Below are 13,976 nucleotides of genomic sequence, written 5' to 3'. Positions count from 1 at the left end.
AGAAGATAATTGGATATATAACTTGGGAGTGAAAAACTACAGAGTTAAGAAGGAAGAATAAAGGGAAGAGAATCAGTTAGACAATTCTTTCCCACATAAGCTGGGCCAAGTGATCTTTATTTGTATGTCTGATTCCATGTATTCTAAGGTCAGACAAAGCATTTTGCCACAATGATTTTTCAAAGACTTTGAATAGATATAAAAAGTTAAACAAACTTTTCATACCCACCTCCTGCACAGCTTTTCCAATGTTCCTGTCCCACACTGAGCAGCTCTTTAACCCCATCATCCATGGCTTTTGTAAACTTACTAAACATTTCAACCTTCTGTTCTCTGCAGGGTCAAAAACGCACAAAAAGTGACTTGATTTTTTTTTCTGAATATGTATTTAAATTGACTGAACAATGGGAATTGTATAGAGGAGGAAACTCTATCAAAAAGGCATAGGTGATGTAGAAGGGGAAGAGCAGAAATTTATACTTATCACACAGAATACTTCAGCTTTTAAATTAGTAATTTTCAAATTATTAGCAGTTAACTTGGAACAGTAAAATTAATACATACGCCTCGAGCAGACCAATATCTTCTGCTGGTGGTTCCATTGTTGAAAAGATCATGATACCAACAACATCATCCTTTTCAGTTTTCCTCTTTCCTAATTTCCATTCCTTCAGTGAATAAAGGAGACAGAAATACAAATAAAAATGAGAAAAAAAACCTGAACTCTTTTCAATTTGTTTCCTTTTCCTGATTGTGTTTAAGGGCATACCATTCAAAACAAAGAACACCAATTCACAATTTTTCTTTCTAATCTTTGGTTGTTACAGCTGTGTAGATAAAATGTGGACAAACGACAACAATTACAGCTTGTGGTGAAAGCTAAAAATAGTCTTCAGCAACTGCTGCCAGCAAGAAAAGATACAACAGCTTTCTAGATGCATCGAGAGTTAAAGTGCTTATAGTTCACAACTGGCATAGTGCCATAGACCCAGGACTAGTGTATTTGGCTCCAAATTTCAGAATAGAGATCTGTACAAAAAAACCAGAAGGAACAATTTAAGGAATGTCAGCTCAGTGAGGCATCCATAAGATAGTACTGTGATCCTAAATGGAAACAAAAACCACTAGAGATTCTCATATGGAATAACTTATTCTTTCTGACCTCAAACTAGAGATTTGAGCCAGAATTGAGATTTGCGTCAATATTTGCTGAGTCTATGTTGAGTTCAAAACATCAAACTATTTTATACCACAATAAATTCCAAGTCCACAGCAACAGTTAAGAAAATTTTCCCATGCTACCCTATTCCAATGAACCATCTTCCTTTCTTAAGCCTGCCTTTCTGGAAACCTATCTACCTCAAGCTGAAAATATACATTCAGTGTAGATTCTAAAATAAAACATCATGCATGATCAATATTATTGAATTCTTTGAAGTAGTAACAGAAAGATTAGCCAAGGATTATATAGCAGTTAAGTTTACAAATTGCAAACTTATTACTAATGTCAAATAAAAGTTCTTTCCCAGAAAGCTAGTTGAAGGACAGAACTGTAGCCAATGTTTACATACCTTTATATTTATTTTCAAATTTCCACATTACCAAGCAAACACTAGACAATCAGCTACCATTAGTTATTTTAAATCAACCTTTTCAGACATGTTACAATACACTGTACTGGGTGAGAGGGATCTTGATTCCCCCCCTTCTGGCCCAGAGGTAGAGACACTACTACTGTACCTAATCACAATGCTTTCAATTTGTTTATTTATAAGGGGCTCAGGTGAATGCCCAGTTAATGTCATACAATTCAAATACAATTATCAGGATGAAGCAGCAGAATGGTTTGATAGGTTTGAGACAGAACAGAGAAACCAAGAGGTAAAGGGTAGTTATTCAAATTAGCAAACAGTGGGGAAATCATGGTCACAAGGATCAGTTAGAGGATCACTGTGGTTTAGTATTCACATAAATAAAGTGGACTCAGTTATTTGCAAGATCATTTCAAAATTTCTGGACAATTCCAAAATTAGCTTAGTACTAAACAAGACTGGGACAAAATTATGAGACACTTAATAAAAATAGAACTGGTAATATTCTGGCACATGAATTTCAATACAGATGTGTGAGAAGTGTTGATGGAAGAACAATACAACCACATATCATACGGAAAAAAAAAAGTGAAACAAAGGAGCACAGATACACAAATTACAAAAATGTCAAAGGTCATAAAGCAACTAAAAAGAAACAAAAAAAAAGGGTAATGATTTCACTGCTACAGGGATAGAATTGAAAGGCCATGGTGTTAAACTTCCACTGAACTTTGCACCATTATTGAATTACTATGCAGTTTTTAAACACCATACTATATTTTTTTAAAAATAAAGATACTAGACAAGGTGCCACACTTGAAGAATGATAAGTATGTTGCATTATCTATCACATGCAGTAATCAAAGCAAATAATACAGAAACAGTAAAGGGAAAATTAGATAAGTACATGAGATAGAAAGGAATGGAACAATATTCTGATGATGGAAAGTAATTGGTGTCTCTACCACCACTATCTATAGCTCCAAGCAACACCATGCATGATAAAATGTATATTGCCACATCAACTCAACTAAGGCTGGTACCACTTACAGAAGAACTATCTTATCAAGAGAGGTTGAATAGATTGGGCCAGTTCTTGCTGGAACATAGAAGAACGAAACTGAAGATTCTTGGAGAACTTGACAGGGTAGGTGCAGAAAGGTTGGAGGGAGACAGCTTCCAGTTTTAGCTGTAAACCTGACTCAACTAACCCCCGAACTGAACTGACCTGCACAGCTAGACAGCTGGCCATGCCCCCTTGATTACACTGAGTTAGGCCGGAGGCATTATCTAGGCAAAAGTGAGGATTGCAGATACTGGAGATCAGAATCAAGAGTGTGGTGCTGGAAAAGCACAGGTCAGGCAGCAGCTGAGAAGCAGGAAAATTGATGTTTCGGGCAAAAGACCTTCATCAGGAAGCATTCTCTGTTAGGATTAAACAAAGAAGGTTCCAATAATCTATTCAAACCCACTCTCGTTGGAGCCAGACCAATTACCCCCCCCAAAATAAAACTCAAGGGCATAGTAACTTTGAGAAAGGACTAGCTTTTTGACAGAACATACTGCCAGAGGCTGTGATGGAAACAGACACAATAACAACATTCAAGCAGCACATGGACAAATATATGAATAGGAACAGAACAGAGGGATGTAGATCCTGTAAGTGAAGACAGTTTTAATATGGAAGGGCAAAATGTATCAGTGCAGGCCGAAGGGCCTGTTCTGTGCTGAATTGCCCTCATTTGTGTTCATAATTGTTTGCCATTAGAATCTATTTGTTTGTAATAAATAATCATTCTTGTTAAAAAACCTAGTCAGAGTCATAGAGGTGTAAAGCACGGAAACAGACCCTTCGGTCCAACTCACCCATGCCGACCAGGTATCATAAATTAATTTAGTCCCATTTGCCAGCACATGGCTCATATCCCTCTAAACCCTTCCTATTCATATAACCATCCAGGTGCCTTTCAAATTTTGTAATTGTACCAGCCTCCACCACTTCCTCATTCCACACACCACAGTATGCATGAAAAAGTTGTCCCTTAGTCCCTTTTAAATCTTTTCCCTCTCACCCTAAACCTATGCCCTCTACTTCTGGACTCCTTCACCCCAGCGAAAAGACCTCACACATTTACTCTGACCACAGACATCAAGATTTTACAAACCTCTATAAAGGTTCTTACCATGAGCCTCTGACACTCCAGGGAATACAGCCCCAGCCTAGTCAGCCGCTCCCTATAGCTCCAACCCTGGCAACATCCTCGTAAATCTTTTCACATTTCACAACTTCTTTCCTGTAGGAGGGAGACCAGAACTGCACACAATACTCCAACAGTAGCCTAACCAATGTCCTCTATAGCCACAACATGACCTCCCAACTCCTATACTCAATGCTCTGACCAATATATGAAAGCATACTAAACATCATCTTCACTATCCTATAACTGAGACTCCATTTTCAAGGAGCTATGAACCTGCACTCCAAGGTCTCTTTGTTCAGCAACACTCCCTAGGATCTTACCATTAAGTGTATAAGTCCTGCTAAGATTTGCTTTCCCAAAATGCAGCACCTTGCATTTATTCGAATTAAACTCCATCTGCCACTCCTTAGCCCATTGGCCTATTGATCAAGGTCCTGTTGTAATCTGAAATAACCTTCTTCAATGTCCACGACACCTCCAATTTTGGTATCATCTGCAAATTTACTAACTATACCCCTTATGCTCACATTCAAAATAATTTATATACCGATCCTTATGGCGCTCCACTGATCACAGGCCTCCCAGTTTGAAAAACAACACCTCACCACCACCCTCTGTCTTCTACCTTTGAGCCAGTTCTGTATCCAAATGGCTAGTTCTCCCTGTCGTCCTTGAAATCTAACCTTGCTAACCAGTCTCCCAAGGGGAACCTGGTCAATGGCAGAGAAAATTGCAAAGGATTTCCTGTATATGGCAGAGTTGTCCCAGTAGTCTTGAGATAACTGTCAAAGACCAGGGTATTTGAATTGGATGATACACTGGAGGTAGCATTGCCTTTCTAGCTTTGTCAGGCAGAGATAATTGAGGCATTAGCATGGTTTAGAGGAAATACAAGAGACGCCAGGAACTCTAGGTAGTGAAACATCAGAATCAGGTGATACTCAGTTTCTGTTAAGGCAACCAAGCAAGAGAGAGAACAAAGAAACTGAAGATGGCAGAGAGAGCTAAAGAAAGACCAGAGAAAGATAAGAAAAGGGAAATTGAATTAAAGGAATACAAAATGGAATTGAAAATACAACAGAGAAAACTAGAATTAAAACAGCGGAGAGAAAAATGAGGGAATATGAATATTAGATTAAAAGGACACAGGTAAAACAAAAGTCGACAGATGCTCATGCAGACTTTATGGAGCAGAATCCAAGACATAATTTGAAATCCAGGAAGGAAATAAACCCTACCAAAATTTGAGAAAATAGCTAGAAAAGTGAATTGGGCAAAAGAGTGCTGGAGTTGTTCATGCAGTGTATATTGGCAGGTGAGGTAGGGGTGACTTGTCTTTCATAATCCTGACAAACTACCTCAGACTATGAAGTAAACAAAAAATTATACTGCCTTCATAGGAATTTTTGCCTGTGGCATATAGACAAAGGTTCCGGAATTCTAATTCGAGGAAGTTCTATAACTAAGAGATCAGAAGTAAACATTGTTATGATGCAGTAATAGTACACAAGGTCACAGAGATATGAAAGGTTTTTGATAAAAGGGAAGATAACTCCTTTTTCTTCAAAGAAGCATTCTAGCCCAAAAAAGTACTCAGTTACAAGGACTAATCAAACTCAAAGTGTTAGTAAATGCAATTGGTAGAGGGTATGAACGTTCTTCTTGATGGTGGGATCAATGATTGGGAACTTAGATTTAAGTTAAGGAGATTTTCACCTAGACACGGTGGGAATCTAGAACTCTCCGTCTGTAAGGATGGTAGAGACAGAAACTCTCTTAACACTAGCAGTATTCAGATGTGCACTTGTGATGCCAAGGTGTACAAAGCAATGGAATGAAAATGAGATTAGACTAGTTAAATGGTTGTTCTTGATGAATCAAAAAACCCTTTTCTGCATTCTAAATCTCTATAACTAGTTCCTTTGTACAAGACCTAATTGAAGTGTGACTTTTCTTTGGGACTAGTAAGGGTAATTAAGAAATTACTTTTGAAATAAATTGATTTGCTCCTGGAGAATGATTTAACAGGAGTGAAAGTTATAGCTTCACCTGTAATTATGGTTAAACAGATAAAGTAGCAAGAATAGACTCTAGGTATTTTCTCACCATGCTAGAAATAGCTAAACACAGTCACCAGAGGTCACAGTGATACAGGCATGTTAGGGTAGCTGACATTCTACCCTTGAATGAGGATAATTTCTAATGAACAATGTTTGGCTTGTCTTTGTTAATTGACACTCAGGAAGGAAAACTAGAGTTAAGTCAAGTTAACACACACAGTTCACACTGGAGTTGAATAGTTGTAGAAATTATATTAAAAATTGAGTTCTGATAAGGAAATGGAGACATTTTCACAGACTGATGGATGAAGAATAGAAAGTTGTTCATCAAATAATGGTGCCGCCTAGATACCATGAAGGAATACAGCAGGTAGTATATGAAATTCCTCCGGCAGGAAATATAGAAATATGAAAAACACAGACATCAGTAAATAAAAAGTGTTTTATATGGTCAAAACATCAAAAACATAACATCTGTAAAATATGTCATACACTTAGGTGGTTAGGTTTTGAAACTTGAAAGGGTTCAGAAAAGATTTACAAGTATGTTCCAGAGTAGGAGGATTTGAGCTATAGGGAGCAGTTGCATAGGCTGGGACTGTTTTCCCTGCAGCGGAGGCTCAGAGGTGTCCTTATAGAAGTGTATAAAATCATGAGGGGCACGGATAGGGTAAATAGACAAGGTCTCCTCCCTGGGGTAGGGAATCCCAGAACTAGAGGGCATAGGTTTAGGGTGACGGGAAAAACATAAGAGACCTGAGGGGCAACTTTTTCTCGCAGAGGGTGGTGTGTATGGAATGGGTTGCCAGAGGAAGTGGTGGAGGCTCATACAATTGCAACATTTAAAAGGCATCTGGATGGGTATATGAATAGGAAGGGTTTGGGGGAATATGGGCTGAGTGCTGGTAGGTGGGACTAGATTGGGTTGGGCTCTCTGATTGGCATGGACGAGTTGGACTGAAGGGTCTGTTTCTGTGCTGTATATTGGTAGGAAAATCTCATCATGTAATGAAACAAGCAGATTTTGGAGAACTATTTAGCCAAGTGTGAATTGGCTCTGTCTGACGATTACCAAAAACAGAAAGAAGCAAGACAAAAATATATCCTTACCATAATGGATATATGACAACCCCATTCCCAGAAGCTATTCCTTTGTGGGCAACTGCAGCTCGGGTAGTGGTGGAAAAGTTAACTCAGTATTTTTTAAAACTCATTATAGACTAATAATTTGCTATCAGAGATTCCCCAAGAGAATCCAGTGGGTTTAGATCATTTGAATTAATCATTATCGTGAGACTGAAGGTTGATAAAATTGACTGGGGAAGAAGTTCCTAAACCAAAAGACAAATCCTCCACGTTTCTCACCCTAATACTGAAGGGACCGATTTGTAAGCAGGATTAGTAACACTTAATCCCGCTTACAAATCGGTCCCTTAAGTGTTCACTTCTCTATAACTAGCAGCACTCACCTCAATCACAGGGTTTCAGGCTAAAATCCCAATCCTGGACCTGAATACAAAAGGTGAAGGCTGACACTTCAGTGTAGTACAGCAAATATATTACACTTGTCAGAGGTTCTACCTTTCAAATGAGAAATAAATAGTGGGCAACACAGTGGCACAGTGGTTAGCACGGCTGCCTCACAGCGCCAGAGACCTAGGTTCAATTCCCACCTCAGGCAACTGCCTGTGTGGAGTTTGCACATTCTCCCCGCGTCTGCGTGGGTTTCCTGCGAGTGCTCCGGTTTCCTCCCACAGTCCAAAAACTGTGCAGGTTAGGTGAATTGGCCATGTTAAATTGCCCACAGTGTTAGGTGAAAGGGTGAGTGTAGGGGAATGGGTCTGAGTGGGTTGCTCTTCGGTGGACTTGTTGGGCCGAAGGGCCTGTTTCCACACTGAGTAAGTAAGCAATCTAATCTAAAATAATTCTCATCTGCTCGTACAGGTCTTGTAAAAGATCCAATTTTTAGAAAAGCAATGCTTCCTGTATCATAACAATGACTACACTTCATTATGTATCACATGGTTCATAAAATACTTTGAGATAGCTACTGGCTGTGAAAAATGCTATCCAAATTGAAGTCTCTCTTTTTGTTCTCTTCTTCCTACAGAGGCAGCCATTGCCCTAGGGCAAGCCTAGAACAGGTCATAGAATGAAGAGGCCCAGACCCCAATCTCCAGCCCAAAAGGTGGTTGTCAGGTTGAATGTGACAGATGGTAACTAACAAGTAGCAACAGGACAAAGCTTTAATTGGCCATGTAAACGCTTCAGTTAGCATCCAGGATTGAGGGCTAGCTTCCACCTTCACCTTGTTGGCGAGATGCCAGCAGTGACAGGAATACTATGATCATGCCATGATCACGCTATCCCATGTTCCACCCCCATCATTACTTCAGGCTCAAAAAAAATACTAGATTATATTACAAAGGAACATAAAAAAAATAGGTGCAGGAGTAGGCCATTCAGCCCTTCCAGTCCACACCACCATTTAATACGATCGTGGCTGAACATGCAACCTCAGTATCCCATTCCTGCCTTCTCCCTGTACCCCTTGATCCCTTTAGCCACAAATGCCACATCCAGCTCCCTGTTGAACTAGCCCCAACAGCTTCCTGTGGGAGAGAATTCCACAGGTTCACAACTCAGTGAAGAAATGCTTCCTCATCTCAGTCCTGAATGGCTTACACCTCATTTTTAGACTCTAACCCCTAATTCTGGACTTCTCCAACATCAGGAACATTCTTTCTGCATCTAGCCTGTACAGTCCCATCAGGATTTTTATATGTTTCTATGAAATCCCCCCTCGTGCCTCTAAAATTCCAATGAATACAAGCCCAGTCGATTCAGTCTTTCCTAATGTGCCAGTCCTGCCATCCCAGGAATCAATCTGGTGAACCTTCATTGGACTCCCTCAATAGCAATAATGTCCTTCCTCAAACAAACAGACCAAACCTGCACACAATACTCAGTGTGGCCTCACCAAAGCCCTGTATAACTGCAGCAAGACACCTTACTCTGATACTCAAACCGTCTCTCACTATGAAGGACAGCATGCCATTAGCTTTCCTCACTGGCTGCTGCACCTGCATGCCACCATGAGTGACTATTCCACCATGACATCAAGGTCTCATTGCACCTCATCTTATACTAAACTGCCACCATTCAGATAGTAATCAGCCTTCCTGCTTTTGTGACCAAAGTGGATAACCTCATTACCTTGCATTTGCCAAGTATTGCCCACTCAGGCAGTCCGTCCAAATCACCCTGGAGCCTCCTAGCATCCTCCTCACAGCACACCCTGCCACCCAGGTTAGTGTCATCTGCAAATTTACTCTTGCACAGGTGCAAGACTAACAGGATAGTTTTTATGGGGGACTTTAACTTTCCAAATATTGACTGAAAATACTATAGTTCGAGTACTTTAGATGGGTCAGTTTTTGAGCAAAAGTGTGCAGGATGGTTTTCTGACACAGTATGTAGAGAAGCCAACAAGAGGCTAGGCCACATTGGTACTGGGTAATGAACCTGGCCAGGTAGATTTGGAGGTAGGGGAGTACATTGGTGAGTGACCACAATTCAGTTCTGTTTCCTTTAATGATAGAAAGGGATAAGTATACACTGCAGGGCAAGAGTTATTGTGGGAGAAAAGGCAATTATGATGCGATAAGGCAACATTTAGGGAGGGAATGAGTACAATTGAAATGCGGAGCTTATTCAAGGAACAGCTACTTATCAGGCAAGGAGGAAGTGGTCGAGCAAGGGAGCCATAGTTTACTGAAGAAGTTGACTCTCTAGTCAAGAGGAAGTGGAAGGCTAATGTTAGGATGAGTTGTGAAGACTCAGTGAGGGTGCTTGAGTGTTACAGGTTAGCCTCAAGAGAGAGCTATGAAGAGCCAGGAAGGGACATAAGTCGTCGTTGGCAGGGAGGATCAAGGAAAACCCTAAGCTTTCTATATGTATATCAGGAATAAAAGAATAACCAAAGAAACCTTAGGGCCAAACAAAGGATAGTAGTGGGAAGCTGTGCATCGAATCAGAGGAGATAGGGGAAGCGCTAATGAATATTTTTTGTCAGTATTCACGCTAGAAAAAGACAGACAATGTTGTTGAGGAAATACTGAGATACAGGCTACTAGACTAGAGGGATTAACGTTGGCAAGGTGGTGGTGTTAGCAATTCTGGAAAAAAAGTGTGAAAATAAATGTCCCCTGGGCTGGACTTTGAGTTCTTTGAGATGGTGACCAAACAGGTGGATGAGGGTAAAGCAGTTCATGTGGTGTATATGGATTTCAGTAAGGTTTTTGATAAGGTTCCCCATGATAGGCTATTGCACAAAATACAGAGGCATGGGATTGAGGGTGATTTAGTGGTTTGAATCAGAAATTGGCTAGCTGAAAAAAGACTGAGGGTGGGGGTTGATGAGAAATGGTCATCCTGGAGTTCAGTTATTACCATTGTTGCAGGCAGTACATTCCACGTCCCTACTCTGAGTCTTCCGATACGAGGTCACCACATTATAGGAAGGATGAAGAAGCTCTGGAAAGGGTTCAGAGGAGATTTACTTGGATGTTGCCTGGCATGAAGGGAAGGTGTTATGAGGTAAGGCTGAGGGACTTGAGGCTGTTTTTTTTGTTAGAGAGAAGGTTGAGAGGTGACTTAATTGAGACATACAAAGTCTCATCATCCAGAGAGGAATAAGTTGATTAAGGATAGTTTTGTGAAGGGTAGGTCGTGCCTCTCAAACAAAGGGTTAGATAGGGTGGACAGTGAGAGCCATTTTCCTTGGATGGTGATGGCTAGCACAAGAGGCCATAGCTTTAAATTGAGGGGGTGATAGATATAGGACAGATGTCAGAGGTAGTTTCTTTACTCTGTAGTAGGGGCGTGGAATGTACCGCCTGCTGGTGTACCGCAAGGATCTCTTTTGGGGCTACTGCTGTTTATCATTCTTATAAATGACCTAGATGCAGAGTTGGGCTGAGAGGTGGCAAATGGAGTTTAATGTGGAAAAGTGAGAGATGATTCACTTTGGAAGGAGCAAGAGGAATAAAGAGTACTGGGCTAATGGTAAGATTCTTGGTAGTGTAGATGAGCAGAGAGATCTCAGTATCCATGTACATAGATCCTTGAAAGTTGCCACCCAGGTTGATAGGGTTGGTAAGACGACATACGGTGTGTTAGCTTTTATTGGTAGAGGAATTGAGTTTTGGAGCCAAAGGGTCAAGCTGCAGCTGTACAAAACTCTGGTGTGGTTGCACTTGGAATATTGCATACAGTTCTGGTTACCACACTGTAGGAAAATGAGGAAGCTTTGGAGAGGGTTCAGAGGATTTCTTACAGCTTTCTTTTTTTAAGATTTCTTAGTGTGGAAACAGGCCCTTTGGCCCAACAAGTCCACACCGACCCTCCAAAGAGCAACCCATCCAGGTCCATTCTTCTACGGGCAATTTAACATGGCCAATTCACCTAACCTGCACATTTTTTGGACTGTGGGAGGAAACCGGAGCACCCAGAGGAAACCCACGCAGACTCCACACAGACAGTTGCCTGAGGTGGGAATTGAACCAGAGTCTCTGGCGCTGTGAGGCAGCAGTGCTAACCACTGTGTCACCCATTTACTAAAGTGTGTGGTATGAAGGGAAGGTGTTATGAGGAAAAGGCTGAGGGACTTGAGGCTGTTTTTGTTAGAGAGAAGGTGGAGAGGTGACTTAATTGAGACATACAAGGTAGTCAAAGGGTTAGATAGGGTGGACAGTGAAAGCCTTTTTCCCCTCTCGAATGGTAATGGCTAACACGAGAGGACATAGCTTTAAATTGAGGGGCGATAGATATAAGACAGATATCAGAGGCAGTTTCTTTACTCAGTAGGGGCATGGAACGTACTGTCTGCAACAATGGTAGATTTTCCAACTTTAAGGGCATTTAAATGGTCATTGGATAGACATCTGGATGAAAATCGAATAGTGTACAATAGATGGGCTTCAGATTGGCTCCACAGGTCGGCGCAACATCAAGGGCCAAAAGGCCTGTACTGTGCTGTAATGTTCTATAAATTTGGAGATAATGTATTCAATTCCTTCATTCATATCGTTAATGTAGATTGTGATCAGTGAGGGTCCCAGCACTGAATCCTGTAGCATCCCACAAACCACTGCCTGCCACTCTGAAAAGGATCTGTTTATTCAACTGTCTGCTTCCTGTCCACCAATCAGTTCTCTATCTAAGTCAATACATTACCTCCAATACCATGAGCTTTAATTTTCCTTACTAATTTCACATAGAACCTTATCAAATTTCTGATATTACTATTCCACAACATACAGTTTTAATCCCAAGGCTGAACACCAAAAGAATGAATTACTGTAAAGGAAAAATGTGGATAATTTAAGGGGAAATGATGTCTAGTATTATCATCACTAGATTATTAAACCAGACACCGTGATAATGTTCTGGGGTCCCAGATTTATAGCCTGCCATAGCAAATGGTGGAATGTTATACAACTAATAAAATTATTTCACATTCTACCCTTCAAATAGATCCTCTTACAATATGGTTTAGTGTTGTAACAACAATGAAAAAAATGAGCAAACACTTTGTCGTGCTGTTTATTCACAAGGCTATTCGAGTTGTCAATATTTAGATGAGATTTTAAAAATAATGGTGTAGACAATGGCCTTAGAATCTTAATTTTAGTTTATAGTACAGCCGGTTCTACTACAATGTGGTAGTTCCGTTTTCATGCTATCCCACAATATGTGAAAATCACGCAATAGCAACACCATTTAAACCAATGAGGCCAGAATCGCGTTATAACCAAAACACCTTTTAAAAGTTCACGCTTTAGAAATAATGTCCCCAATTCAATCAATCATGTCATAGCGAATTTGCATTAACAACATGCATTTATAGCAGAACGACCTGTATAAATATACACAATATGAAAACTGAATGTGAAGAATAATAATTCTCCAAATTGTACTAAATCATATTGTCGTCTGCAACATTTTAGTCATTTGTAATTGCTGCAGCACATAATAATAGAATTCATTAGCATTTATTTGTTCACCAAAAAACTGCTCAAGTAAAATTTGATTTATGGTTCTCATGGAATTATATTGGGGCAATTTAAAATTTTATGCTGTTAACAATTCTGTCAGTATAAAATAACACACAATGATGTGGACCTTAGGACAAAGCACATTAAAAAAGAAGTCATTGATTGGAAGTTATTACTAAATTGTGAGAACTACAAGATACCAAGGCAAGAAAATATGAAGGTTCTTGAATAATCCTTTAACCTGTATATAAAAAGCTTAATTTATCAACAAAGGTAAAGTCACCTTTGCCTTAGCAAACTACAGGACAGCTCTCTCATTAGAGTCGTCACACCTCAGACAAAGGGAGAGGTTGAGAAAAGATGTCCTTCATGGTAACCGCAGTCTGTGGGGGAACTGAACCCACACTGTTGATGTCACCAACGCTGGCTGCTGTCCAGCCAATTGTGCTAACTGACTGCCTCCCTTCTTTAGAAATGTATATCAATGCTCTCACTGCTAACTATTCAGTTACTTTATATTTCCTACCTTTTCATCCCGGCAAGTGATGAACAGCTGGAATACCTCACTGTTTGAAATGACAGGATGATGGCACATTCTGTTCATCCAACTCTGCAACCTCTCCATTCGCATTTTGATGAATTCCTCTTCAAAACGCCCCTTACCAGATTAAGCCAATTAAATATGTTTGATTAATGTTAAATTTAAGCATAAATGCTTAGCAAAGTAAGGGTCAGTACTAAATGAGAACCAGTTTAAATCCAACACATCACACATGAATAGCAGCGCGACACTGGTTAAATCCAGTGAATATTTGATTAAAGCTGTGTTGCATTTTTCCTCTAGTTACATAATGCTACTTCAGTAGATTTTTATTTCTTAAGAAATGAACGAGATCTTCATACTCAGCATTGTAAGCTCTCTTCTAAATTCATTATGTCAATTACCTCATTGGGGGGGGGGGGGGGGGGCGAGGGGGGCGGCGGGGGCAAGGGAAAAGAAGAGAGCGAGGGAGGGAGGGCAGAGCGAGGGAGGGAGGGCGAGCGAGGGAGGGAGGGCGAGCGAGG

At 40.3% G+C, this 13,976-nt stretch overlaps 1 protein-coding gene across 7 annotated transcripts in view; it reads right to left on the bottom strand.

Annotated features, from left to right (window-relative positions):
- The window catches only part of snx9b (sorting nexin 9b), a 149,022-nt gene that overhangs the window by 32,972 nt on the left and 102,074 nt on the right, over positions 1-13,976 (bottom strand). For all 7 annotated transcript variants that reach the window (XM_072581074.1, XM_072581077.1, XM_072581076.1 and 4 more), the window contains 3 exons: positions 13,438-13,569; positions 565-668; positions 230-333 (listed from right to left, as the gene is read on the bottom strand). In XM_072581074.1, coding sequence (XP_072437175.1) covers positions 230-333; positions 565-668; positions 13,438-13,569 — 340 coding nt within the window. The remainder of the gene's footprint in view (positions 1-229; positions 334-564; positions 669-13,437; positions 13,570-13,976) is intronic.

The sequence above is a fragment of the Chiloscyllium punctatum genome, chromosome 11 (assembly GCF_047496795.1).
Source record: "Chiloscyllium punctatum isolate Juve2018m chromosome 11, sChiPun1.3, whole genome shotgun sequence".
NCBI classification, from domain to species: Eukaryota; Metazoa; Chordata; class Chondrichthyes; order Orectolobiformes; family Hemiscylliidae; genus Chiloscyllium; species Chiloscyllium punctatum.
The sequence above is the reverse complement of the archived record's forward strand: the minus strand, read 5'-3'. Positions and strand labels throughout refer to the sequence as shown.